The sequence below is a fragment of the Filicampus tigris genome, chromosome 7, assembly GCF_054856515.1.
Source record: "Filicampus tigris isolate MCC_2025a chromosome 7, RoL_Ftig_1.0, whole genome shotgun sequence".
Lineage (NCBI taxonomy): Eukaryota > Metazoa > Chordata > Actinopteri > Syngnathiformes > Syngnathidae > Filicampus > Filicampus tigris.
Window position 1 is genome coordinate 9941832 of NC_141223.1, and position 25598 is coordinate 9967429.

General features: G+C 40.9%; 1 protein-coding gene across 1 annotated transcript; it reads left to right on the plus strand.

The window, feature by feature from the left end:
* Positions 1–774: 774 nt before the first annotated feature.
* chrd (chordin) lies at positions 775–20359 on the plus strand. Its single transcript, XM_086035687.1, has 21 exons — positions 775–1055; positions 2039–2142; positions 2242–2368; positions 6497–6649; positions 6816–6933; positions 7021–7108; positions 7993–8134; positions 9707–9844; positions 10029–10111; positions 12346–12493; positions 13535–13641; positions 13916–14195; positions 14292–14533; positions 14639–14752; positions 15965–16156; positions 16263–16356; positions 17264–17320; positions 17452–17555; positions 18078–18341; positions 19091–19184; positions 19302–20359. Exons 1-21 carry the CDS (start codon positions 914–916, stop codon positions 19364–19366), a joined length of 2856 nt encoding a protein of 951 aa, XP_085891813.1. The 5' UTR covers positions 775–913; the 3' UTR covers positions 19367–20359.
* The last annotated feature ends 5239 nt before the right edge of the window (positions 20360–25598 follow it).

Here is a 25598-nt window from a genome sequence, read left to right on the forward strand (position 1 = left end):
AACTCATTCCTGGCTGAATATAATAATCGTTTATTGATTTTGGTTAAATATGTAATCGCTCACTTTTTTTCCCCACAAATGGGTTATATAATTGATCTAAAATGAGCATTTGATGTCAATTTATTTTCACGGCCCGCAGATAAATTGTACTTTAAATAGCTTTTGGCTTATGCGCCCAATCAAATTAATGACATCACAGCACATGGGATTTTAAGTGGAAGTGTCCAGGTTTGAGCTCTCAAACCTAGCTCTCAAGCCAAAAGAAACAGAAGGAAAAAGTTGTGCAGAGAGCCAGTACAAATTGAAAAGCGTTCTTTTGCTATTCCAAATATTTTCATTCGTTTCTGTTAAGTCACTTAGGTCTGAGCAGTTGGGGGAGAGGTGGGGGGGGGGTCGGCCAACTAAAAACACACATGCATTTTTCACAATACAGTAAACAGTAATTAGGAAAAGCTCTTTCATCTCATTCTTCTTCCGTCGGATTGTTTGCATTGAAGAGTCATTTAACGTAATGGCTGTGTATATAAGCCATATTTTGCACTTTTTTTCTGACACTGGGACATAACTGAAAAGAAAAAAAAAAAACGACAAGGCTCCAATTGGTAATCCAGCCTTGACCCACCCCCATCACCCATCCCACCTATTATCTGCCCCCCTTCTCTTCCCAGCCGGTGGCTGCTTCAAGCTGTCAGGGAAGCAAGCTATAAAAAGTGAGAGGGACGGCATTTGGGAGGATTCTAGTCCACACTGCACTTAACTTGTCACATCGTTGTTTTGTTGCTAGAAGAAGAGCACCACTTGGACATAAAGGTGACTTGAGATCTGTGATTGCAAAACAAGGGGAGAAATTTTGCTTATTCATTTTGCTGTGTGAAGAATCTCGCGGCCAGAATCCAGCAAACGGACCACGGCGATGCTGGTTCCACGCGTGCTCCGCGCGGTGCTGTGCGTGCTCAGCTGCGTTAGTGCGTGCGTGGAGGCCGCCTCGCGCCTCAAGACTCACTCGCTGCCCATCCAGTCAGAGAGAGAACCTCTGCCTTCGAAAGGCCTGTCAGGTAAAGAGCTCTATTACAAATTGAATACAGTTTATGCTCATTGGAGTGATATACGAATTATCATGACGACAAGCTTCTTTTGGACAAAGCATTTGCCTTCGTTGCTTGTCGATGTCCAAGTTTCCTTCTGGTTTAACCCTCTTCTGCGTTCCTTCATGTGTAAATCTAAAGGCAAACATGCACGTGAGTCATAACCACAATTGATGCATGTGTAAAATCCCCGCGCGTTCAGAGCCTCTTTTGGCATTTTACGAGGCAGCTAACAACCCGGGAGAGCGCCCCGACGTGCAATTCTGCAATGGAAACTCTAATCAATCGACTTTCCATTACAAGTATGTGCTCCTTGCAGATGATTCATTTCAAGCTGAAGTGGCTCACAGTTTGGACTAGTTGAAGAGTGCAATCATTTTAATAGGGAACAATGGAAACCTGTTTATTCTCAGCATGCACAAAACTAAATCAAGATGTTAACAATAATAGAAGATACGAGCAGCGAGTCCAAACCATATGTGCTCTAATTCGAGTAGTTTTTAACAACAATACTCCTTAAACGTAATCGACATAATCGACAAATGACTTTTAAGTCTAATCGCCATGCAATTTTTATGCTCCATCTGTATATAAATAATTCTCTTTCAAAGGGAATTTCTGGAACATACAGTATAGTACGCCAGGGAACCTCTAATAATCGCACAGTGGAAAGTTGAATGGCTCCCATGCATTGATCACTGGGATGAGGCAGGATGCAGGACTGTGAGACCCAAAACCTGAGAGGCATTCTGGGCGTTTCATTCCTCTCCAACATGCCAGGGCATTGAGCTGTGCAGGATGTTGCTGGGTCACTGCAAAATTGGATGCTTTCTATGTGTCACACATTTCTTGCTCTTAAACACCAGTTGGCGAAGTCATGCCAAATAGTTAACGTTATACTGTAATCCTATCCAGTCAAGAATGTACTATATTAAACATTATTTCTTCTACAGGATGCTCATTTGGGGGTCGGTTTTATTCGCTGGAGGACGCTTGGCACCCCGATTTAGGGGAGCCCTTTGGTGTAATGCATTGTGTCCAGTGCCACTGCGACCCTGTAAGTTTTCATTACATGCGTTCTTTCCTGTATCAAGCCAATTTGTAATCAAATGCTGGGCTGTGGCTAAACGTATCCATTCGCACTGATGTCGCGCAGCAAAAGAGTCGTCGTGGGAAGGTATTTGGGAAAGTCAACTGCAAGAACATCAAGCAGGACTGTTCGGATCCAGACTGTGATGATCCCATCTTGCTGCCAGGACACTGCTGCAAAACATGTCCAAAAGGTAATCTACATGCATGCTTTGTCTGTTAAAAACTGTCCTTTCCTCTTCTCGGGTCAAGCCTACAGAATCCATCCATCCATTACCTATACCGCTTCTCCTCACAAGGGTCGCGGGGCGTGCTGGAGCCTATCCCAGCTGTCTTCGGGCAGTAGGCGGGGGACACCCTGAATTGGTTTCCAGCCAATTGCAGGGCACACAGAGACAAACAAACTTCCGCATCACATTCACACCTAGGTGTAATGTAGAGTGTCCAATCAATTTACCATGCATGTTTTTTGAATGTGGGAGGAGACCGGAGTACCCGGAGAAAATCCACGCAGGCACGGGGAGAACATGCAAACGCCACACAGAGAGGCCGGAGCCGGGATCGAACCCACGACCTCTACACTGTGAGGCGGACGTGCTAACCAGTCGACCACCGTATATAATAATAATACTAATAATAATAATAATAATAATAATAATTGTTGTACTAATAATAATAATTATTAAATTATTAATATTCCCTCGTGATTATTATTAATAATAATAATACTAATAATAATACTAATAATTATTATTAAAAATACAACAAAAATTGCATTTTCATACAATTTGATCAATATTGGTAAAGACATACCCCACTGATTTCATTTTAAAATGTACTCATTTCACTGATGAGTATTTGAATTGTTGGCAGTTATCATCCATCCATTCATCCATCCAATTTCTATACCACTTCTCCTCACAAGGGTCGTGGGGGTGCTGGAGCCTATACCAGCTGTCTTCGGGCAGTAGGCGGGGTACACCCTGAACTGGTTGCCAGCCAATTGCAGGGCACAGTTGTTATCATTGAAAAGGTCATTCTTTTTCTGACGAAAGGTGTTCTAAATTAATATTTTTCACACTTTTAATGCCAAAATGTCTTCACGGTTATGTTTAAAATGTTTTCTGTAGACGCCAATTCCATTATTGGAGATATAGGATTTTTCTCCTATTTCTTAATAGATCTTTTTCATGAAAACTAACAAATTAATCTTAGTGTCTTAACAGTTCCTTTTTAATCGTTCGTGAACAAATACAATGTCCGACAATGGTGGCCTGATGGCCCTGTGTCAGGCCACCACTTACCTTACAGATATTGGCTCGACAGAGCCATTCCAATTCATTTAATAAATAAATTAAATTAAATTAACACATTCTTGCTTTTTACACCAAAGGTTTTATTTTCTTTTTTTCTAATATGGTAATTTATAATTATTTTGTTTTTTGTGTATAATATAGTATTTTACCCTTTTTTTTTTAAAGGCTTAAATAATACATTATAGAGCCTTTTTATTTTATTGCAATGCACCAGAGGGATCTGTGATCTGAAGTCCCAGGACATGGCAGCCATTTTTCATTGACACAATATCAGACAGTAAACTACAGCAGATGGTGTCATTTCTGAGGTATTAAGTAATTTGTGAAAGTGTCAGAATGATTGGATGTCTTTATCATTATCATGAATACATAAAGAGAAGAGTTTAAAATAATGAATCTGATGAGTAGTTGGGATTATTTATGCACTGGTATCTGCAGAGTTTGAAGGACAGCACATTTTCATTGTGTAACTGACATGGTTGCTACAAAGCTGCTTATGGCTTTAATGATGCACACAAACGCACACTGTGTGGGGGTACATGCTGCTCTTATTCAGTAGCTTGGGTGTTTTTTTTTGGTGTCTGGTAATGGAATGGAAAGCTAAAGGTAAAGCACTGCAGCCGACATCAGTTTGACAACACTGAGTTCTGTGTGCGTGTGTGCGTGTGTGTGAGGGTGTGTGCATGCGTGCGTGTCTCATGTCAAAATTCGGATAGGGACAAGACTGCGTATGTGTGTTGTGGTTGTGTTTTTAGGAAAAAGTTGAGTGTGTTCGTCTTAGTTTTGGCACAAAGGCAGCTTGTATATTTGTGTAAGTGATGGAAAAAGTGTGTGTGTGTGTGTGTGTGTGGGGGGGGGTGTGTGTGTGTGTGCGCGTGCGTGCGTGTGCGCGTGTTTACGTGCGTGTGTGTAGCTGGTGCACTTGAGTATTCTGTATTACTACGTAGGGGGACTTGAGTGTTACACTACCCAGAAGCCAACAAGTGTGCGCGCCCTGTGGAGCATTGACAGGTGATGATGTGTGTATGCAAACAAGACTCCAAGAAAGAAAGCAGCAGGTCCTTTTGGTTTCTTAAAACAAGAATTCAGGTGTTAATTGTGGAAAAATAACAGCATCTTAACAAAGTCTCTGTGCTTTTGCATGTCTTCATGTTTCTGCATGGAGTATGAATTTATATTAGTGTAGAATTCCCCTAATAAAAATGACCATCTATTGATTTCTTATTAGGGTCACAGGTCAGTCACTTGGAACCTTTCTCGGCTAAATTTGGGGAAGAGTACAACTTCCTGGATGTGTTCTCTAGACAATCACAGGGCACATACACAGTGGCATAAAAAAGTACATGCCCCCCCTTTTTTTTTTTTAAAGATTATCAAACAAATCTCCGAATCAGACGAAGATAACCTAAGTAAACGTAAAACAGTTTTAAAATGATTTGATCTATCAAGGTGGGAAATATTCGAAGCTACCCAACCCTGGGTGAAACAATTTACTGTGGCTCATCACATTTTTCAGTTCACTTTCGATGACTAAACCCAAGCCTGATTACCCCCAGACCCATTCAATCAAGAAATCACCTAGTTAGAACCTGTTGACAAAGTGAAGTCAGCCAAAAGATCTATAAAATAAAAATTCAGTGATCCAAAGAAATTCAAGAACAAATGAGAAATGAAGTAACTGACATCTATCAGTCTGGAAATTGTTCCAAAGTCATTCTTAAAGCTTTAGGGCTCCTAGTGAATCATGGTAAGAGCCATTATCCACAAATTGAGAAAGCATGGAACAGTGGTGAAAATTTGGCCAGCCTACAGAAATTACCCCAATGGCACAGCGACGATTCAGGACAACAATGTCGAAAAAATTGCTGGCCTCTCTTGCCTCATTTAAGGTCAGTGTTCATGATGCCACAATAATAGCCCCTTTCAGACCAAGGCGGGACTTCCTGGTAGTAAGAACTTGTGTGTGGCCCACTAGTTTGCGTTCACATGGACCGACAGTGGGCAAGATAATTTATTCAAATTGGACTGATGATGAAATTCAGTAGGGGAGGGGAGTAATGTACTACCCCTCCATGCCCGTGCAGCTGTTATGAAGTTCTTAATTACACCATTGTAAGGGATGTGAAATATTTTTGTTTGCGTGACCCGTTTTTCTTAAAAAAAAAAAAAAAAAAAATAGATTGTGCTTTGCAAGTTTTTATTTCTTTAAAAAGAATAAATGAGTGATTTTAAAAATGAAATAAATGATTGGTTCTGGCCAATTTTGTCCGCCAATTGTCTAATCACTGCCAGAAAGCCCAATTGGAAGTCTCTTTCTGGCACTCTTGCCTGCGCATTTCCATTTCCTCCATGAACATGGCCTGGCTTCTTTCCGCCATTCATTCTAAGGCATCCATGAAGAGGTTCTCTCTGTCCCTCTTCCGCTTACCTAGTAGGCATATGAATGCTCGATGAGTAACAGTGAATAATTCGCAACAATGGCTATAAAATACACAATTTTGTACCTGGTGTATCTTTAATGGGGTGGGAGTATCTTTCGAAATGTTGTGCATTAGCATCAAGATTGATGGTGCCTTGTATCAATTCTCTTTGCTAAAGAGAATGAACTCAGCACTGATTTTTATGAAGTGGTGTCTGCCGTCTTGACTCTCGTGAAGGGCCTTGTTTTAAAACATCTTGCTTTTCTTCTTTCTCACTTGCCACATTTCCTCTTTGGCTGTCCATGTACACATATTTCATCCTCAAATGCAAATGTAGGAACAAAAGCAAACAGCTGACAGTATTGTCACATCTGTCCACCAGACTTTGGGGAACATGTAGCAGGATGTGCTTTGAGCCGTTTGTTTTGGACTTTCCAGATAAAAGAGAATACCCGATCCAATACCCAGAAGACAAATAACTATAATTGTTTAAAATGTTATACTTCAATTTAATTATTTGTCTGTAATTGTAGTTGTGGGAAATTTGGGTAAATTCCCACAGTGTTTGGTTCTTCTCCGTGTGCAGGTGAGGAAGACAAGAAACAAACTGACCCAATGCTGGACAGCTTTGAGTATTTCCATGAGAAGGGCAAAGGCACGGAGGACGACCTGCACAAATCTTACAACGACAGATCCTACCTGAGCTCGGACGACATGGGCCCAGAGGAGAGCCGCACTGGTGAGCAGGAACACCCACAGATGGACCACCAGTTAACATTATAAAAACCTCTTTCAAAACTGACATCACTCATGGCATTTTAATTTCGAAAAAAAAAAAAAAAAAAAACAGCCTGATGATTTAAGCAAGCATGTGTTGCTGACCAAATTACTCACTCTCTCTGCAGACTTTGTAGCACTGTTGACAGGAGTGACAGAATCATGGCTGCCGAGCTCCAGTGCAGTTGCCAGAGCTCGCTTCTCTTTGACCAGGACCAGCCTGGCTTTCTCCATCACATACCAAAAGTAAACAGTTGCTAAGAATGAGAAAAACAGGAGCGTGATTGATTGCAACAATTTCACTTATATAACGAATAACTATTGTTATTCCAGAATGGCCCGTCCCAGTAAAATCCTCTTCTTGGGTACAGATGGTGCCACTGCTTTTGAGTACAAAGTCCCCAAGGGACAGTCAGATATGGTAAGACTTCATCTGGAAAAAGGAAATCATCTTGCTTCTGTTAGCAGTGCTTTTATGACGTGACGCATGGATGTCTATGTGTTTCCCGAGAAACAGAAGACGTTCCCTTGTGATACATGCATTGACTCCATAACTTTTTTTTTGGGCCATAACTCATGCTGCAGTAATAAACAGGCGCAGTCTTTGGCTTCTTGAGACCCCTCAAACATGAACCACTTCAGTTGCAATCAACAATTACTCACTCGAACGTAGGAAATGGAACATCTCGGCGAAACTGCCTCGAATGTCTGATGTTGCGTAACATTCACAATACTGAGACTATCCTCATAAATTAGTCAGCATATGCATGTAACAGTACTTCTCTTACATGTATGTCTGTACACTCCCCGATGTCTGAAGCGATCACTACATATCATCTCCTGCCAAACTACACATATCGCACATTCCATTTCAGGCTGAGCACGCAGCTCCGTAAGGCATAAACCCCATAAACACAGGTCCCAGAAATTGGCCTATTATTATCTTTAGATAAATGTCAGTGTCAAACAGCAGACAGCCGTGGAGAAAACACTCCAAAGGAATGAGAGTGGATGAGAGAGTTCGCCTGGGCAAAACTTTTAGGAAGTAGAGGATTTTTCATGTTACATCACCATCTAGCGAGGGGACAAACGCACGCTAATTAGAACGGAGATTACCCCTGAACTCTGGGTTATGAGGTGTCGGCACGCGCACACATTTCTTCTCTTGCACCCTGGCATTGAAAGAAAAGTAATTAGTTTGATGTGTTGTCTACGCGCGACATTGGATAAGTGCTTCTCTGTAGACCCAAATCTGTACTGTTACTCATTTTTGTCTTTGTTTTCTTTTTGTTTCGTTTTGTACAGATCTGTGGTGTATGGAAAAACGTTGCCAAGCCTCTTCTACGACAGCTGCAGAACGAGCAGTTGCGCATAAGCGTGAGCACGTCCACCAGCAGACAAGAGGAAGTGGAAGGGAAGATCATCAAACACAGGGCTCTGTTTGCTGGTGAGCTTTTGTGCGGAATCACATTGCATCGCATTGTTGACTTCTGCTTACTGTTACCTCTCAATCTGGTGATATCTGACCGACACAAATTTCGTAGGACGTGTCTGTAACTCTTGAAAAAGACTGAAGGACCCTTAACTGAAAATAAAAAGGAAGTCAGCCATTTTAATTTGAAGCCGCCATTTTGTGCGTTTTCTCATCGCTCTCATCCCGGTTCTCAAATAGGGGTCCTTATTAAGGCACTTCAGAGGGTACTTAAGATTTTAAAATACATTTAAAAAGTAGCATCAATTCAAAAACAAGCTTGATTTTGAGCAATTGCCCTGATGCAACCAAGAATGACAAAGATCCTCAATGAAGCAAAGCCCAAGTGTCTCACTAAAATGTCTCACTAAATGCAAAACGCCTCATCTCAGTGCAACAATGCAATGTTCAGTGTTGACACTAGGAAATGTTGTCAATCGGCTTTTTAGATAACTGTGAAATTCAGTTAATTGTTTCTTTTTGAGAACAGATCCTCCATATGATCCCAAAGGAGGACATTTTGATACTTATTTTTATGTGCACAAATCTTTATTTATAATTAAGTTAATTCTTTCTTTTTTAGTTGTAGCTTTTGATTTCCAAATACTCTACAGATATGAATACTCTACAGATATGACTACAAATAAAGTTTCATAGGCAAATAAATCAGACAACTGTTGGCACAGTACTCCAAAAATGCTTTGCGCTGGTTAGGTGGTACTTGGCTGAAGAAAATAAAAAAGAAAAGAAAAAAATATAATCAATTAAAAAAACGTTGAGAACCACTTGGTGGGATACAATCCACCTTTTTTTGTTTTGACCTTCTTAAAAATAAACCTGAATGGAAATGCTATAACTTAAAGGCCTAACATTTGTAAAAAAGTTTTTACGCTTGGAGGAAGTATATTTTTCAGCTAAGATAAAAGGAAAATAGTTTTTGCGAATAAACATTGACTGGAACAGAAAGCACATTATACCGGATATTATGTCACACGTACGTATGTTCGAGGGGACGAAGAAATTGAAATATATCTGGAATTAATAAAAGAAGCTAACATTAATGTGTGAACGTACTGCGTTCCCACGCAGACAGAGAGCGACAGGGTGGTGTCCTTTTTATGGCGGCTCGGTATGTGGTGAATTCTGACAAGTGTGACCAGAGTTCTTTCAAACCACAAAAATTCAATCAGCAATCTATCCATGATCACTTTTGTTGACAGTCAGCAGAGTGTCTGAGTGTCTCATATTCTCATGGCACAGTCTCCCCTCCTCCTAACAGTCGCAAAATAATAACAAATGGAAACAAGTGGAATTTCTAACTCGTGTATAGAGCTGCACGGCATCCCATTACATTCTGCCGGTGTGCCCAATGGAGTGACCAATGAGTAGGTTAGCATTCTTGAAAAAAAAGGTTTTTCTTTAGCCTTGTGTTTATTTTGTAGCGCTAAATAATCTCAGTGTTTACAGAGTGGCAGAGTTGTATGTACATTTCCAAAGGTCTGTAAGTGAATACAAATACTTAGTTTGTTTATTTTTCATTGTGAACAGAGACATTCAGCTCAACACTGACATCAGAGGAGGAGAACGCAAGCATGGGAGGCATCGCCATGTTGACGCTAAGTGACACGGAGAACAACCTCCACTTCATCCTCATCCTTCAAGGCCTGATCAAAAACAAAGACAAAGGTAGAGGAAGTGGGTTAAGTTTAGAATGCTGTATACAGTAACCAAAGAGAACACCTAATTATTTTTATTTGTACGGGAAAAAAGGCATCTCGGTCATGATTTTCATTCCATCACTCATTCTGTCATTGCATCTATTACAAGTCTTAATTATGGGTTTTTTGGTTTCACTTTTTTTTCTCCACAGAACCACTTCTGCTTCCTATTCGAGTCCAACTGCTTTATAGGCAACATGTCCTGAGAGAGATCCAGGCCAACATCACATCTCATGTGAGTACAGTAATAGTCAAAGCAGTTGATAATGTCTATTTTGACAAATAAACAACATGGAAAATAAACTCCAAGGGCCCTATTTTCGTACTAGGCGCAAGTCCAGCGCAAAGCACAGTCTAACTATGTGCATGGGTGGAGTTTTCTTTTGTTTGGTATTTTGCTAGACATTACGCCGGTAAAAATCGGTGTGATGGGGCATTTGCGCCTTTGTGCGCCATTGTTAGATGGAACATAGTGTTTTCCTGGCCAATGCTTGATACGTCCCTAAGTTGCATCAAAATCAGGGTGGTACGGAGCGCATGCCGGGGACGCAGTGCTTGACGTGTGGAAACAGAAATTTGACCTGCTGGAAATTGTGCATGACATTGGCATGTAAACTGCAATGTAGTTGGCAGTGTGTGTGACGTGGGCAATTGGCAATTGAAGACCAGCGAGATATATATATATATATATATATACACACACACACACACACACATGTACACACACACACAACATATTTTCTGATTTTCTGGACTATAAGCCGCATCTTTAGATAAGCCGCATTCAGTCTACAAAATAAATAAATAATGAAAAAAACATACATAATCCGCACCAGGTTATAAGATGCATATATATATATACATATATATATATATATATATATATATATATATATATATATATATATATATATATATATATATATATATATATATAGATATATATATATATATATATTTATATATGTATTTGTTTTCTCAATGATACATTCATGCACTGTTCACCGAAAAGTAACTGTGAAAAAAAAAGCCTTTTGCTTGCAAGTGAATCAAATTTACCTGTATTTTTGTAATACCATAGGTTCTTCCTTGACTTATGTTTTACCGTTCCACCAACATTTTGCATACTCGTAATTAACAAATAAACAGTGAATAGAAATATAACCTCCTTGGCAGCATATAATACTTGGTGTAATTTCATGGTTTTGGTCCCAGATGTAAAATTAGTGGGTTGCTGTAGTTAAAGAGCACAAGCTACAGTAAGCCGCCCTGTCCTTCCCTCTGAGATGGATGTGGTCTGACCACCACATCCTAGTGCTGTTGTCGTCATCGCTCTGATCTAAGCTAACCACTCTGAGACTTGATAAAACAAAAAATGGATGGAAGAGTGAGAGGAAACAGCAAAGAAGAGAACGCGCTTTTGTGTCTCTTTGTGAGGTGAGGCAGGGATGAGAGACGGAGGGAGGTGCGCTACGGAAGATGGACTGCATCCACACTTCTCACACATGCCAGTGGTTAGTGGTCTGTGGGCTGAGATGGATGGAGAGAGCAAAGCGGGGGGGAGGAGAATCGATGAAAGGAGAGCCTGGTTTTAATTCTGCCGGGAATGACGTGAAGGACCAATGTGTCTCTTTCAGGCCTGTCGGCGAGCATGAGCATCTGAAAAGTTTGTGCTCGGCTGCTGCCACATGACCTCCTTTTAATGTCCTTGAAGTCCAACCCTAAACGCAATTCACTGACTCATTGCAGAGCAAGCAGAGTCACTTAGGCATCCAAAAGCATGTTGCACATCATCCTTCTTTCTCTGTAATGAGTGTTGACGCCATACTTTGTGAAGTGTGTGAAAGAGCACCAGTAATTCACCCCATACTCTTGTCATCCTTGTTGTACCCACTCCATCCATTACATTTGGAGTACTTGTGGCTCCTCCCACCACGGATTTATGGTATATTTATTTTGAGGTATAGTTATACTGAGCTGAGGCCCCAGGGTCATAAAAGGTAACATTTCTTCATCACTTGTGTACATCTGCCTTGTTAATCGAGCATTTTGCCTCAGTGTTCTCACCGATGCACATCTTTCTAGAGTGTAGTCAGTCTGCGAGGAATTCATCTCAGCATGCAGCTGCAATGCAAGCCAGATTTTGAAGGCATTATTTCATGCGAGTCCTGGGATGCTTCTCACACGGACATTTGTGTTCTTAATGATATTTGTAGTCTTGATGCACATTTGGTTCCCAAATTTCTCTGTGGGAGATTTTATTGCCTCCTCACTTTTTTGCTTGGCTTGGCTGGCCTTGGCTTATCTTTGTAAGATGTTTTTAAGGGGGAAAGAGTTGGTTGATATTTGATATGCTCATTAGGAGTTTAACGACTGCATTTGAATACAGGAGAGAAGATTTTTCAGTTCAATGACTTTAACTGTTCACTCGGCATCTTTGTTTCTGTTTTACCGTTCCAATCTGTGCAGGATCCAGACTTCGCAGAGGTGCTGACAGATCTGAATAGCCGCGAACTCTTCTGGCTCTCTCGCGGGCAGCTGGAGATCGCCGTGGCAACGGACGGTCACCGTTCCCAGCAGATTTCTGGATTCATTACTGGCAGAAAATCCTGTGACAGTAAGTACAACCAAACATTTGTCTTGTTTAAACTGGACATTGTTCTGGGAAATGTCTCATTGTCCTAACAACAAAAAAACGCCAAAAATATGCTTGGTTATGTCTTTGCACTGGAGATCTTAAGTGTGGTGTTTTGATTTTGGCTCACAATAAACATCATTTGGAATTTTTGTACCAACGACTTTTTCGAATGATTGCTGGAAAGTGCGTCCGAAAACATTAACCCCGATTCGGCGGGCTTTTGGCTTTTGAAAGCCGGAACAGTGGTGCAGTAGTTACATTTACCTCACATTTCTGAGGAAGAATCTCCGGACTTTTCATGTTATCCCCATGCTTGCATGTTATTTTTCACACAGGCACACACGCACACACACCTAAAGTTGGCTTGAGGTCCCAGTCAGCTGGACCTGACAGTCCTTCGTCGGTTGTTACTGTTAGTGCTGTGATGTCATGTGTGAAGAATTTAAACCGAACACGATCTTTTCACTCTCACCTCTGTTTTCGTTTTCACCATTCAGTCTCTGAGTCCATCTATGGCTTCGTTCGTTCTGCCTTTTGTCTGCCCCTTTTTTTCATTTTCATCCGGTGTTATCGCCCCTCTGCTTCTAATTCCTCCCAATAATTTTAAGCCTACTGCTTTCACCAAGGGTTACATCATTCCAAGGCTTTACCTTGGGTGTGTTTTTATTGAATGCGCCAGACAGTGCGACTGCATAATTGTATCGTCATATGACAAGATCTCACATAGGATCGAATGCTGTGGGCCATATTTATTGGAATATGCGCCATTGTTGACTTTTCATTGGATATGTGCATGCTAGCAGAGTGAGAGTATCACTCACCCCTCTTTACCCTCAACTAAGAAGCAAATATGACAAATACGTAAATAGGTAATCATTGCCTCATTTTGCATGCTGCGAGACTCTGCAGCAGTTTTAAGGGAGGATTACGCTTTGGGGAGAGTGTGTTGAACCTTAGTAATATGATCACAAAAATGCTCTTAAGCAGATTTCGATGAAAGTCACTTTGTGTGTGGTTCAGCCATCCAAAGCGTGCTGTCCAGCGGCGATGCACTGACTCCTGGGAAGACAGGAGGCACGGGCTCCGCCGTCTTTAACCTCCATGATAATGGCACGCTGGACTATCAGGTATGGATCTGTTTGGATTTAGAATGAATGTCATTTTTCCATTACGCATTTAGCATATTACAAGTGGAAAGTCTGCCACTAGATTTGTTGTTGCAATGACACTTTCTATAGCTTTTGAATATTATATGTGTTGAGTTTATTTTTCTATTTTACAGTAATTTGGCAATACTGTATAAGTATAATATAATATAGTATAATACTGTTTGTTTGGTGGATTCTTATAAGAAGATGAAGCAATTTCAATATAAATTCCTTATGTGTTCCCTATACTCAGATTCAAGTGGCAGGCCTCACCGGAGACATGGTCGGCCTCACAATTGAGCTGAAACCCCGGCGGCGAAACAAGCGCTCAATACTGTACGACTTGACGCCCGAGTATAACAAGGCCACGGGAAGGGCTGTGGGCAGCTGGAGTCGCTTGGAGGCCCGAAACATTCACATGCTGCTGCAGAATGAACTCTTCCTCAATGTGGCTACAGCTCAAAACCAGGAGGGGGAACTAAGGGGGCAGATCAAAGCACTGCCCTATAGCGGCCTCGAGGCTCCAAGGCATGGTAAGAGTCATTGGCAACTTGACACAATTTCAGCCATTTTGCATTTAAAAAAAAAACATCCTGACAACTCATTAAATTGTTTACGTTCTCCTCTAGAGTTGCCCACCCCTCTTGCCGGCCACTTTGTGTCCCCCCCAATTAGAACCGGTGCTTCTGGCCACGCCTGGGTATCCGTGGACAAATATTGTCACCTTCATTATGAGATCGTCGTAGCGGGCCTCAGCAAGGCTGATGACCTCACAGTCAACGCCCACCTGCACGGTCTCGCTGAGATCGGGGAACTGGATGACAGCAGTGTCAACCACAAGAGACTGCTGACTGGCTTCTACGGCTCGCAGGTACATCGCCACTTTAGAGAAATGCAGTGCTTGGTCCGCAGGCCCACAAGCGCAGAATCGAAACACAATGTCAATCTGTTTTAAGCTCTCACTCATCTCCTCCAGGCTCAGGGAGTGTTGAAGGACATCAGTGCAGAATTATTGCAACACTTGGACCAAGGTACAGCCTTCATCCAGGTCAGCACCAAGCTGAACCCAAGGGGAGAAATTCGTGGACGGGTATGTGAAGACAAGTTTCCTTGCTTGGACATTGTTCAGTTCCTTCATGTTTCCTGGTCTGTGGTTTAATTATAATTTCATGCAGGATAAGTTTCAACAGAGCTTTATGTGGATTTTGATGGGGTATTTCCTCAAAAATATACAGTCTGTACATGCAGTTAAGAACTTTGTCTGATGGATAAATGTATACATAAGAATATTGAAATGTAAAAAAAAGCCTACTGAAAAAAACAAGACATCTTTATTTTATTACTACAAGCATAGCTACAGGATGTTGCACTTACCCAAACAAGTGCTCTTGTAAAATAACTATTTTATAAGACAAGACAGGCATTTTACAGCTAAGCTTACAAGCCCCCAGATTCCAACACGACATAGCAAAGAGAGGATTCATAACCTTTGACTCCAATAACCTTAGTTAGAAAATATTAGCTGGTGACCTAGAATGTGAGGTTACAATAGTTAATAAAAACTGAAGAAATAACTGAAACTAACTGAAGAAATGTAAAGACGTAAGCCCTTTAAAAGGACGAGAGCAGACAGGGTCGGAGGATGATTATTTTAATGAATAAGGACGGAGGGACGATGACGGAAGGGTGCACAGGTCGCGGACGGAGGACGGTAAAGTGCTCATCTCTGGTTAACATTACGGTTGTACAGTAGTGAATGTTGTGAATCATAAAGGTACAATTTCAAAATTTTGCATTAAACCACTTCTAAATAGTAAATTGCGCAAGTTAGTTGAAGTTGCGGGGGATTCAATAATAAGATAAAACAATAAATAAACAATAAAACAACACAAAATATTTACCTTCTGAACCTGTCAATAATAATGTCTCAGCACCAGAAACGTTCTGCACATGGTGGTGGGTAAATCTGTTTATGTGTCTGTGTGATAGATAACTTAGCACGCACGAACCCACACAAAAATTCACTTTCAGAGACGGTAAGAGTCAGTGAAGTGAGTTTATTAGGGCAACACACTCGCATGCACGCACACACAGAAACACCTCTTTTTTGACTCTAAGTACACTGGCAGCTTTAACGACTTCTCCAGTTAATAAGAGAAACATTTAAGTCCGTCTGTTTATATATCAAAGTAGTCCAACACATAAATAGCCATCTGTGAACAGATACGCTCCATTTACAAATAATTTACAGGTGTCGCTTTCACATCTTTCAATATTCTTTGAAATCTCATCATTTGTCCAGGTCCATGCACCCAACAATTGCGAGTTTGGGACTAAAGGGGACGTAGATGAGGCTGAGTTCGACGACCTTTTTGTCAAAGATCCCGAAGTGCTGAAGAAAGACCCTTATACCTGCTCCTTTGAGAACCAGTACCATGCTCACGGAACCCGCTGGAGTCCCAATTATGATAAATGTTTCTCCTGCAGCTGCCAGGTGAATGACAACAAACACAGTGACACATAACTTTGAAAGTTGAAAGTTTGTTCTTTTTCAAGCGTGACCCTAACCGTAAGGAAATCCCATCTTTCTGTCTTTGTAGAAGCGAACTGTGATCTGTGACCCCGTAATCTGCCCGGTGTTGACGTGTTCCCAAACTATCCAGCCTGGCGATAAATGTTGCCCAATCTGTGATGGTGAGATTCTTGTTTTAAGACATTGACGTTAGACCAGTGTGCAATTAAGAGGTCATCAGGTCTGCCAAGGGAAATTGTCCAATTTCACTTACGTGGTTGTAAAATCATTTATTTACAACAAATATTGTATCTTTGTTCATCTATCTACACCATTGACGTCTTGTGACAGGCAGACCAACGTAATACCAGTATAGATGTCAATTAACCTATTTGCCTTTTGTGACATTTGATTTTTTTTTTTGTTTTTTTTTTACTGGTCACAGTATTTGCTGAATTGCATTTATTGTGTTACTCACAGTCAGAGCTGGGCATTCCGTCTATGTCCTACCGGTCCGTCTATTCGCCTATGACGGACCCACGCTTTGCTGACGGTTGATGAATGACAGGAAAAATGTTCAAATAGACGGACTAAGCATAGTCGGAAGCAAATGTATTTAATCCGTCTTTCGTCTGCAATCCGTCTTTAGTCTATTTTTCGCAGCAAGGCTTCGATGGCTGTGGCGAGGAACAATAGTGAGTTGTTGTTGTTTGGGGGACAGATTTGAGTGAGAGACCAAGCTGTGAACATGCTTTCATGGCGCAGAGAGTCACTGTGAATCACTCTTTCTGTTCAAATATCAGTCAGCGGGGAGGGGATGCTATTGAAGCTTGCAGTCGGAATCGCTGACGGAAGCCCGTTTAAAATCAGAGGCGGACCGGCCTATAAGTGGTTATTAACCCTCTCCCCCCGAAAAAAAGGTGAACTACGGACGACAGAAGGGTACCCACGCTGCAGACGGATGACGAATGAATAACGGATGCTTAATTTTTAGAAAAATGCCCAGCTCTGCTACCAGTACTGGTAGTATGCATCGCACTTTTGGTTTGTAATCATTAGTTATGTCTCCATTCCTTTCTTGCCATCCAGAGAGGAAGGATGCAAAGGACGCAAAAGCTCCAGAAAAAGTAGAAGAAAATCCTGAAGGTGGGTGTTTTTCTTCCTCTCATCTGGAATTTGTTTGTGTCGTGTGTCAGTTTACAAGTATAGACTGCAAATCATTTGGGTATTTTCCTGCCAGCTGTCATCCATGTGACAATCGAATGCCTTTCTCTTAGGTTGTTATTTTGAAGGAGACCAGAAGATGCATGCCCCAGGAACGACATGGCATCCTTTTGTACCTCCCTTTGGTTACATTAAATGTGCCGTCTGCACTTGCAAGGTATACATGCACCAGCACTCACATCTGGCTTTACTTTGCAAGGCCCCTAATGGGTCATTTAACGTGTGTTAGCTCCCAAGAAACAGGGATGAATACATGTGTCACTAGTTCATTTGAGTAAAATGTGGAAATACAATGAGCATTTTCTCAAAAATGTCAGACTGAGAGCTGAATTGCAGAAGAAAGACATTAACTGGGCACTATAATCGGGGTTAATATACACTATACTATATCATATCCATACCCAGATATCATGAAAATATGAACATTAGTTCCGTGAGCAGCGTCAGATGTGTGCTTAGTATAGGGGGTCCTCATCTTACGCCGCTCGCGACATATGAGGTTTCAAGGTTACGAACAAGGAGCTATGAACTAGTTTGTGCAGCGACGTAAGGATATACCACGTGGTGCACGAAGGCACGCTCAGTTTCCGTCGAATTTCTTTGCATCTTTGTTACATTGCTTTTGCGTCTATTGTTTTTTTTTTTGCTTTGATTCATAAATGGTATTCACCTCTCACAGGGTTCAACAGGTGAGGTACACTGCGAGAAGGTGACATGTCCGATGTTGACATGCAGTCATCCAGTGAGACGAAATCCGTCCGACTGCTGTAAAGAATGTCCGGAGGAGGAGAAGACCCCCGGCGATCTGGTACATACCGACATGATGCAGGCAGATGGGCCGAGACACTGCAAATTTGGCAAGAACTATTACCAGAACAGCGACAACTGGCATCCGTGGGTGCCGTTGGTGGGAGAGATGAAGTGCATCAACTGCTGGTGTGATGTAAGTATTGTCAAAGCGAAGTGATTAAAAAGTATAGCGACATAAAGCCAGCCCTCGAGTTGATTATAATGACAACTGAGGTTGTGTTTGTAATATGAAGCTGAAGCTAAGTTGTACATTTTCACTTCCTCTGGTAGGCGTGGCCAAATGTCCCAATAACTTCATCCATTATGTTGTGTAAGACCTGTGTCAAAGTTAAAGGAGATTTTATGCCCCTGAAGAATTAAACCCAGATATGAGTTTAAGGCATTTTGCAACGGTCTTCCATTCAACATTACCTGTGGTTTGGGCAAAAAAAAAAGATGGTGACCATCATGTGGTTCACCCTGTTTTCTGTCAAAAGCCATCAACCACTACAGTTACATCCTGTGCACTGTCACAGGAAAGAAGACCCATGTGATTCACAAAAGCAGAGGCTTGTGGTGTATGACATAATCTAATTGACAGAAATTTCCCTTGAGAGCAACAAAACCAAACTAATCATAAAGTAAATATTGCACTTGCATTCTTCATATATCCAAAGTAGAAGTAGTTGCACTGCTTCTGCCAGATGTGTCGATAAGGTTTGCTTTTGTTTTCCATATCAACTTTAATAAATAATAACGTCTCAGTGTTTTGTTTGGGAATCATGGCCAGTCCCTCTGGGTTTAATTTCATAAAAGTTAAAAATCACGCTGCAGCTCTTTCTCCATGTACGTTTTTCTTCTCACCGACACGTCCAACCGCTGTTCCTTTATTATTTCCCACAGCATGGTGTGACCAAATGTCAGCGTAAGCAATGTCCAGTGCTGACCTGCTCCAACATCTCTCGCAGAGAAGGCTCGTGCTGTCCTGACTGCATCGGTTCGTGCTGATCACGCCTCTAAAGCCTGCTACACTCTGGACTCCCAGCCAATCGCAGTTAATCATCAAATTTGAATCAGAAATCCTAAGTGTATCTATCACTTTTTTCCCCTGTAGATTCGAGAGACGGAGATGAACTCGTGATGAAGGCTCTAGACAAACAGTCAAGCCGGAGACACTGACTTGACACAGAACACCCAAATAACCCAGATGACGACTTTGCCAAAGCGACCCTTCACCCAAACCCAGAACTGCCCACTGGGCCGATCAAGTTGCACCCCTAGCCTCCCCCGCCATCTCCCACCCACCTTGTTGTCAGCTTTAAGATTGTAAAGGACAGAGAGGAGCACAGGAGGAGAATTAGAAGATGAAAACTTTAACGAATGACAGACTTTTCCTAGGGATTAGTTACCTTGGAGATGACCAAACAGACGCTACAAACTTGCAGACTTCTGCTTCCTGTCTTGAAATTTTCCTGGAGATTTTTGCTTGCTTTAAAATAAAACTCAATAAAAACTTGTCGAGGAGGTTAACCCGGCACATTTTCAATGGAAGCTTTCAGCTGTCGAGTGAGTTTCAGTTGAATGTCACGGACAGGCTTTTATTTTGGAGCAAAGCCATAGCTACTGTATTGTAGCTACTTCAAGTGCTCTCACTGGACAACGTAAAGACACGTATGAATGTGTGAAGCTGTCGGAGTACAGATGTGTGTGTATAGGTGCGCATGTGATGTCTGGTAGATTACAGCTAAAACAGCTGTACAGATAGACGTGACAGCAAACCTTCTGGGTGGCAAGGCCAAGCTTGTAGAGAAAAGTCAAACAGGGACAGCTTTTGTTTTTGTTTGTTTTGGGGGCATTTCAGTGAGTTTCCAAAAAGATCCTTGTCCCCTCAGAGTGTGTTTCCACACAAGTGAACCCGTCAATGTTTTTCTTTTTCTTTTTTGGCAGCATTCAGATCACACATTGAGAAGCTCCAAGATGCTCAGCTGCTTCTTGTTTCTCTGCAAACCTTGAGCCTCTTGTTGCTCTCAGTTTTGCTCTGCTTCAGTTGGTCCTATTTTGTCTGTTTTGAATTAAGTCATAATGTATGACTTTTTTGTTTTTATTTTAATACTATTTTTTAAGAACATGAAGCTGGTTTGTATTTGTATTTATTGAATGGCGCCGAGCCAAAATAAAATAGATGATGGGAAAATCTACGTATATCTGCGGTTGTGTTATTGATGCCCCAATTCCCTCAATTTCTTTTCATGCTTGATTGATTATTTTTCTGATTATTTATGATTTAATTTTCTATCGGAGCTTTCACTCTAGTATACAGAGTGGGAGGGCCTCATGGAAATATTGAATATTAAAATCAAATATTGCAAAAAAAGTTTTTCTGAGAAAAAGTAAAATAATATACTTTTTCATTTTTTTAAACAAGGATAGAGTTGTAATACTGTATTACAAGCATAAATGTGCACCGTCTGTGTGTTGAAATTAGGGCTGTTTGAATCTTGATAAGTTACAGGTACACAGTGCAACATTCACAAACTTGAGGGAATCACAGCGTGCAAACCCTTTGTTGTTGGAAGAGTGGATCTTTTATACAAGCATTGAGAAAGGTATTACGAAAAAATATTTAAATGTAATTTTACCTGTAGGTGGGAATTTTGATCATTTGTTTTCACTGTAAAATTACAATTTTAGAATTTTAATTATGCAACATTTTCATCATACGTTTACACCTCCTTCATTCTTGTAAATTTATGACATTATTATTTGTGGCTCAAATACTGTACTCTAGTGTTGGAAACGTTCGTTTTCTACACGAACTAGTTAAAAGTTCAGTTCACATGTTTTGAAATCAACTGGTTCAGTTCATAATTCATGTAACAACAACAACAAAAATGCGAAGTTCAGCGTTCCAAAAATGAACTAGTTCGTTGTTTGTTTTGTTTGTAGTTTGTTTGATTGTCTGCTGTCAAGTGATTGTTTAACATGAATCTAATGTCTTACATGTCATTATTTTATTGTATAGTATTCCTGTTACTGTATAGCTGAGAACTCAAAGGTACAGTAGTACAACACAATCAGTCTTCATTATTCCAAGTGAAACAGCGCACTCTGCTGGATATTGATATTCACATTCATATTCATGTATGGAACAGTTTTATCCAGCAGCGTCATTTACCGTTGATCATGCCATGTGCGTGTGTAGTCTTAAAATTATTACATTAATTAATTTGGAGATAATACCTTTAAAAAACTTGAAAAAGGCTTGAATTTTGATATCTGGGTCATAAATTTTCTGCTGAATGTAGACCTGTCACAATAATTACCAGAGATAGGCATCCCATTTTGGGATCCCACGACCCCATTTTAGTTGGACAGAGGACAAGAAGTTTTTAAAAACGATGGACTAAGCAAGGAGGAAAGTAGCTTTCCGTCCGTCCCGGTAATGGTCCCTAACCCGGGTCAAGTACAAACGGAGGCCCATTTCACTGATGACTGACAGAAACATGACCAGCCTGTCTTGTGTCTTGTAATCCTCCAATGTCAGACCGAATGTGAATTATCATGGCGCGCCGCTTGTCCCGTGCGTGTTCACCATGTTTGTATGCGGGAGAGTGACTACACTTTACTTCAGATGGTACAGCTGTCGGCGGAAGGCGATAGTTTTTTAGTAAAATGCCCAGCTCTGATCATAACATGGTTTTGTATTGCGAGTTAAGGTGGTTTTAAAAATTGTCACTGTGTTTTGTTTTGGCATACATGTAGTATGATTAAAATCAATGATACCATTAAAAGCTATCAAGGTGTAGGTCACTGATAATATACAGCAACACACAACTGACCTTTATGCATCAATTTCTGCTCAGTTGTGATAGGTGTGCATGTGAGTTGTCAGCTGTCTCCAGGTTCCCTGTAATTGACACTCGAACAATCCATGGTGGACGCTGCCTTTCGTCCCACAGCCAACTTGGATAGACAGTCACGCATGACCCTCAACAGAATAAGCTGTCGAAAATGATTGAATGGATTTTGTGATGGTGCATGCGGTCAGAAAGGGAATTCTGTTTGAATCTCATCTCTGACTCCTTTGTGTGGAGTTTTCATGTTCTCCCTGTGATTTTGTGGGCTTTTGCTGGGTACTCTAGCTTACTCCCACAGCCCCATTGTATGCTAAATTAATTGGAGACTCGTCCACGGGTACGAACGTCAATGCGAATGATTGTACTTTTTACATGGGTCGGTAACTGATGGATGAAAAGGTCAGCATGCAGACTACCCTGCTTTTTGCCCAAAGCCAGCTGGGTAGGATAGACTCAAGATCACCCATGGGCCATGGCCCTGAAGTGGATCTGTGGTAAAAATGGATATAGATGTTATCAATGCTGGCAAAAGTATTGATGTCTAAATTGCTTAAGAGCAGATGTTCAGAGTTCCTCTATACCAGCGGAACAGACTAAAGAATTAGGTTTAATAAATCTGATTGCAGCTGCATGGTTGGTGGCTGTGTGCGGCATGCTTAAGTTCAACAGCATAACATGTATTGCTGTTACACTAAAAGATTTACGTTATTTATTTATGAATTTCCCCTTTATTAACATAAATCAAGTTAAAGTAAACGAATAATTGTGTAAAAAACATCAGCGTTAACAGTGCAGATACAGCTAGACATAGTCTTTATCAGTTGTTATTGCTTAAAGCATAAAAAGCTCTTGTGTATCACAAATTTGTTACCCTCTATAAATCAGCGTATAAGTTCTTTGTTTATTATGACATGTTTCCTCCTAATGTTTCTGCATAGCAACATTGGGTGCACAATGAGACAAAATTAGGCATAACGAATTGATATATCAATGTGTAAAAAAATGAACATTTTTGGTTATTTCCCAAGCAAGTCAAAAGTCACAGAAAAGCAGTTGTTAGCAGTACTACTACTGTTACTGTGCATGAAACAGCCAGGATAAGCGAAACACAAAACACTTGCAAAAGGCAAGGATGCTACAACCGAGAGTACGCAGATATGAATTAATACGGAAAATAATAAATACTACAATGATCAAACATAAAGCGACGCGGAAAGCATACAGAGATAACGACAGGAAGGCAAAAGCAAAGAACTATGAGTCAAGATTATCTAGACTCATGTTTGTCGCGGGCCACTTGACAGTTATGGTTTCCCCTTGGAGGGCCATTACGACTGTGAAATGCACGATCACTTTATATTGCACATATAAACAACAAGTTGATGATAACTAGTTTTGAAATTATAAGTCAATAAATAGTTTGTTCATCTCTTTTCAGTTTGTTTTAGTGGAGGGATTGGTAACAAATGTTTGCAATAGCTCATATGTAGTGTTTGAAGTGACAACAATTTGAAAGAAACGTGTCAACACATGGTTTGCCTTCGCGGGGCCACATAAAATGATGCCGCGGGCCAGAGGTTTTTTTTTTTTTTATTCTTCACATGCAGGGGATATGACAACTGTTTTTTTTTATGCTTCCCTTGAAATGCAATGCACAAGGGTAGCCAGCAGATAGAGCTCTACTGAGTAGATCAAATGCTTTGACCAATGAATTATTTATCCATCCATCCATCCATTATCCGAGCTCCTTAGTGCTTATCCTCACGAGGGTTGTAGGCGTGCTGGAGCCTATCCCAGTTGTTTTTGGAATGTGGGAGGAAACCGGAGTACCCGGAGAAAACCCATGCAGGCATAACATGCACTCCACACAGGAAGGCAGGAGCCCATATTCGAATGCTGGATCTCTGTACTTTGAGACGGACGAGTTAATCAGTTGGCCACCGTGCCGCAGTGAATTATTTTCAAGGCATCTGATAGTCTCTCAGTGGTTTATTGTTTTAGAAGCTTGGGTTTCTCCACCCCTATTTACAAGCAATTCTTTACTAATTAGTTACGATTACTAACGACGATGACTCACCTGACGTGTTAAAAGAAATAATTGACTTACTGACATGTCAGTGAAAATTTCTGGCAATTCATTGGTTGAACCATGAGACGGACGTGGTCACTCACAAAAAAAAAAAAAAAAAAAATCACTGGTTGCAATGGGAAAATAAAATGTTAACCCTGTACGGCAGGGATGCTCAATCCCGGTCCTCAAGAGCCCCTATCCAGCCTGTTTTCCATCTTTCCCTACCTGCAACACACCTGATTTAAATGATCTATCATCCTCATCACCAAGCTTTTCACAATCCTGATAACGATTGTGATCATTTGTATCAAGTGTGTTCAGGTAGGGAGAGATGGAGAATGGTATGTTGTCTACACAGCAAAATCGGCAGTGTTAATTCAATAGAGTTGAATTCAACACTACAAAACTGTCTCTATTGGTCCACACTAAATATTGTTGAAACATTTTTGAAAGTGTTCCATTTTTTTACACTGGGATGGAGTTAAAACAACTCTGACGGTTGTTGAAATTTAATACAAGTTAACACCGGTGAGTGTTGATTTTACACTAGACTAGTGTGTAGTGTTAAAATATTGCACCATCTACTGTTGTTGGAAAGAAGAAGCAAAAATACAGTATATACACATGAATGATGACAGAGAAAACACCAGAAGTGTTCATTCCACGTTTTATAGATGAATCCCCAAAATTACACTTGTCACGTTGCTAAATTATGAATCTTCTCAGTAACCCTATCCCTCCCTGATGGCTTACCAGACTGTTCCATTTGTAAACGGACACAGACAAAAACTAAGGTAGCACAGCGGACAGACAGAGCATGCAACATGCCACACATGCAACCAGCATGATCGCGTGAGGGTCAAAGATATGCTGGTGAGGATTGTCTCTATGGAGTTGACAAACCCAGTGACACTTTGTGGAGAGCGCTCCTCACCAACCTTTCATTCACCAAACACTTCCACCAACCTTCAATATCCCAGACATAAAATGCAACTATCACACCAGCAGGCCAGTGTGACTCCATACAGCAAACTCCATAACAGGAGAGGCAATTTCCAGCCAGGATTTCGGGCTCCTCCCGCATATCTCAGACACTTTGTTTACTCATAAACATTGTGTGAGCACTGAGCCAGAATAATGTCTGCACTCAGCTGTGCTAGGCCACCCCATCCAGTCTAATACAACACAAAATAAGACATGTCATTGTTGGAGAAGTTATAATGAATGGGTGTTTGATTTTTAAATATAAATTTTATGGTGACAATACATTTGTGCATTATTACGAAAGTGATATTTCGCTTGGATACTGTACAATATATACAGTAAGATGTAACGATTAACCGAAAAGCGATTTCAAAGCGATTCGACCTGATTAATTGATTAATCGATTCGATTAATCGATTCAAAACTCGAGTTGATTAAATTTATCTAGACAATGATGTCTTGAAACGCTTTTTCATTCAAGATGCATCGCACATTTTGA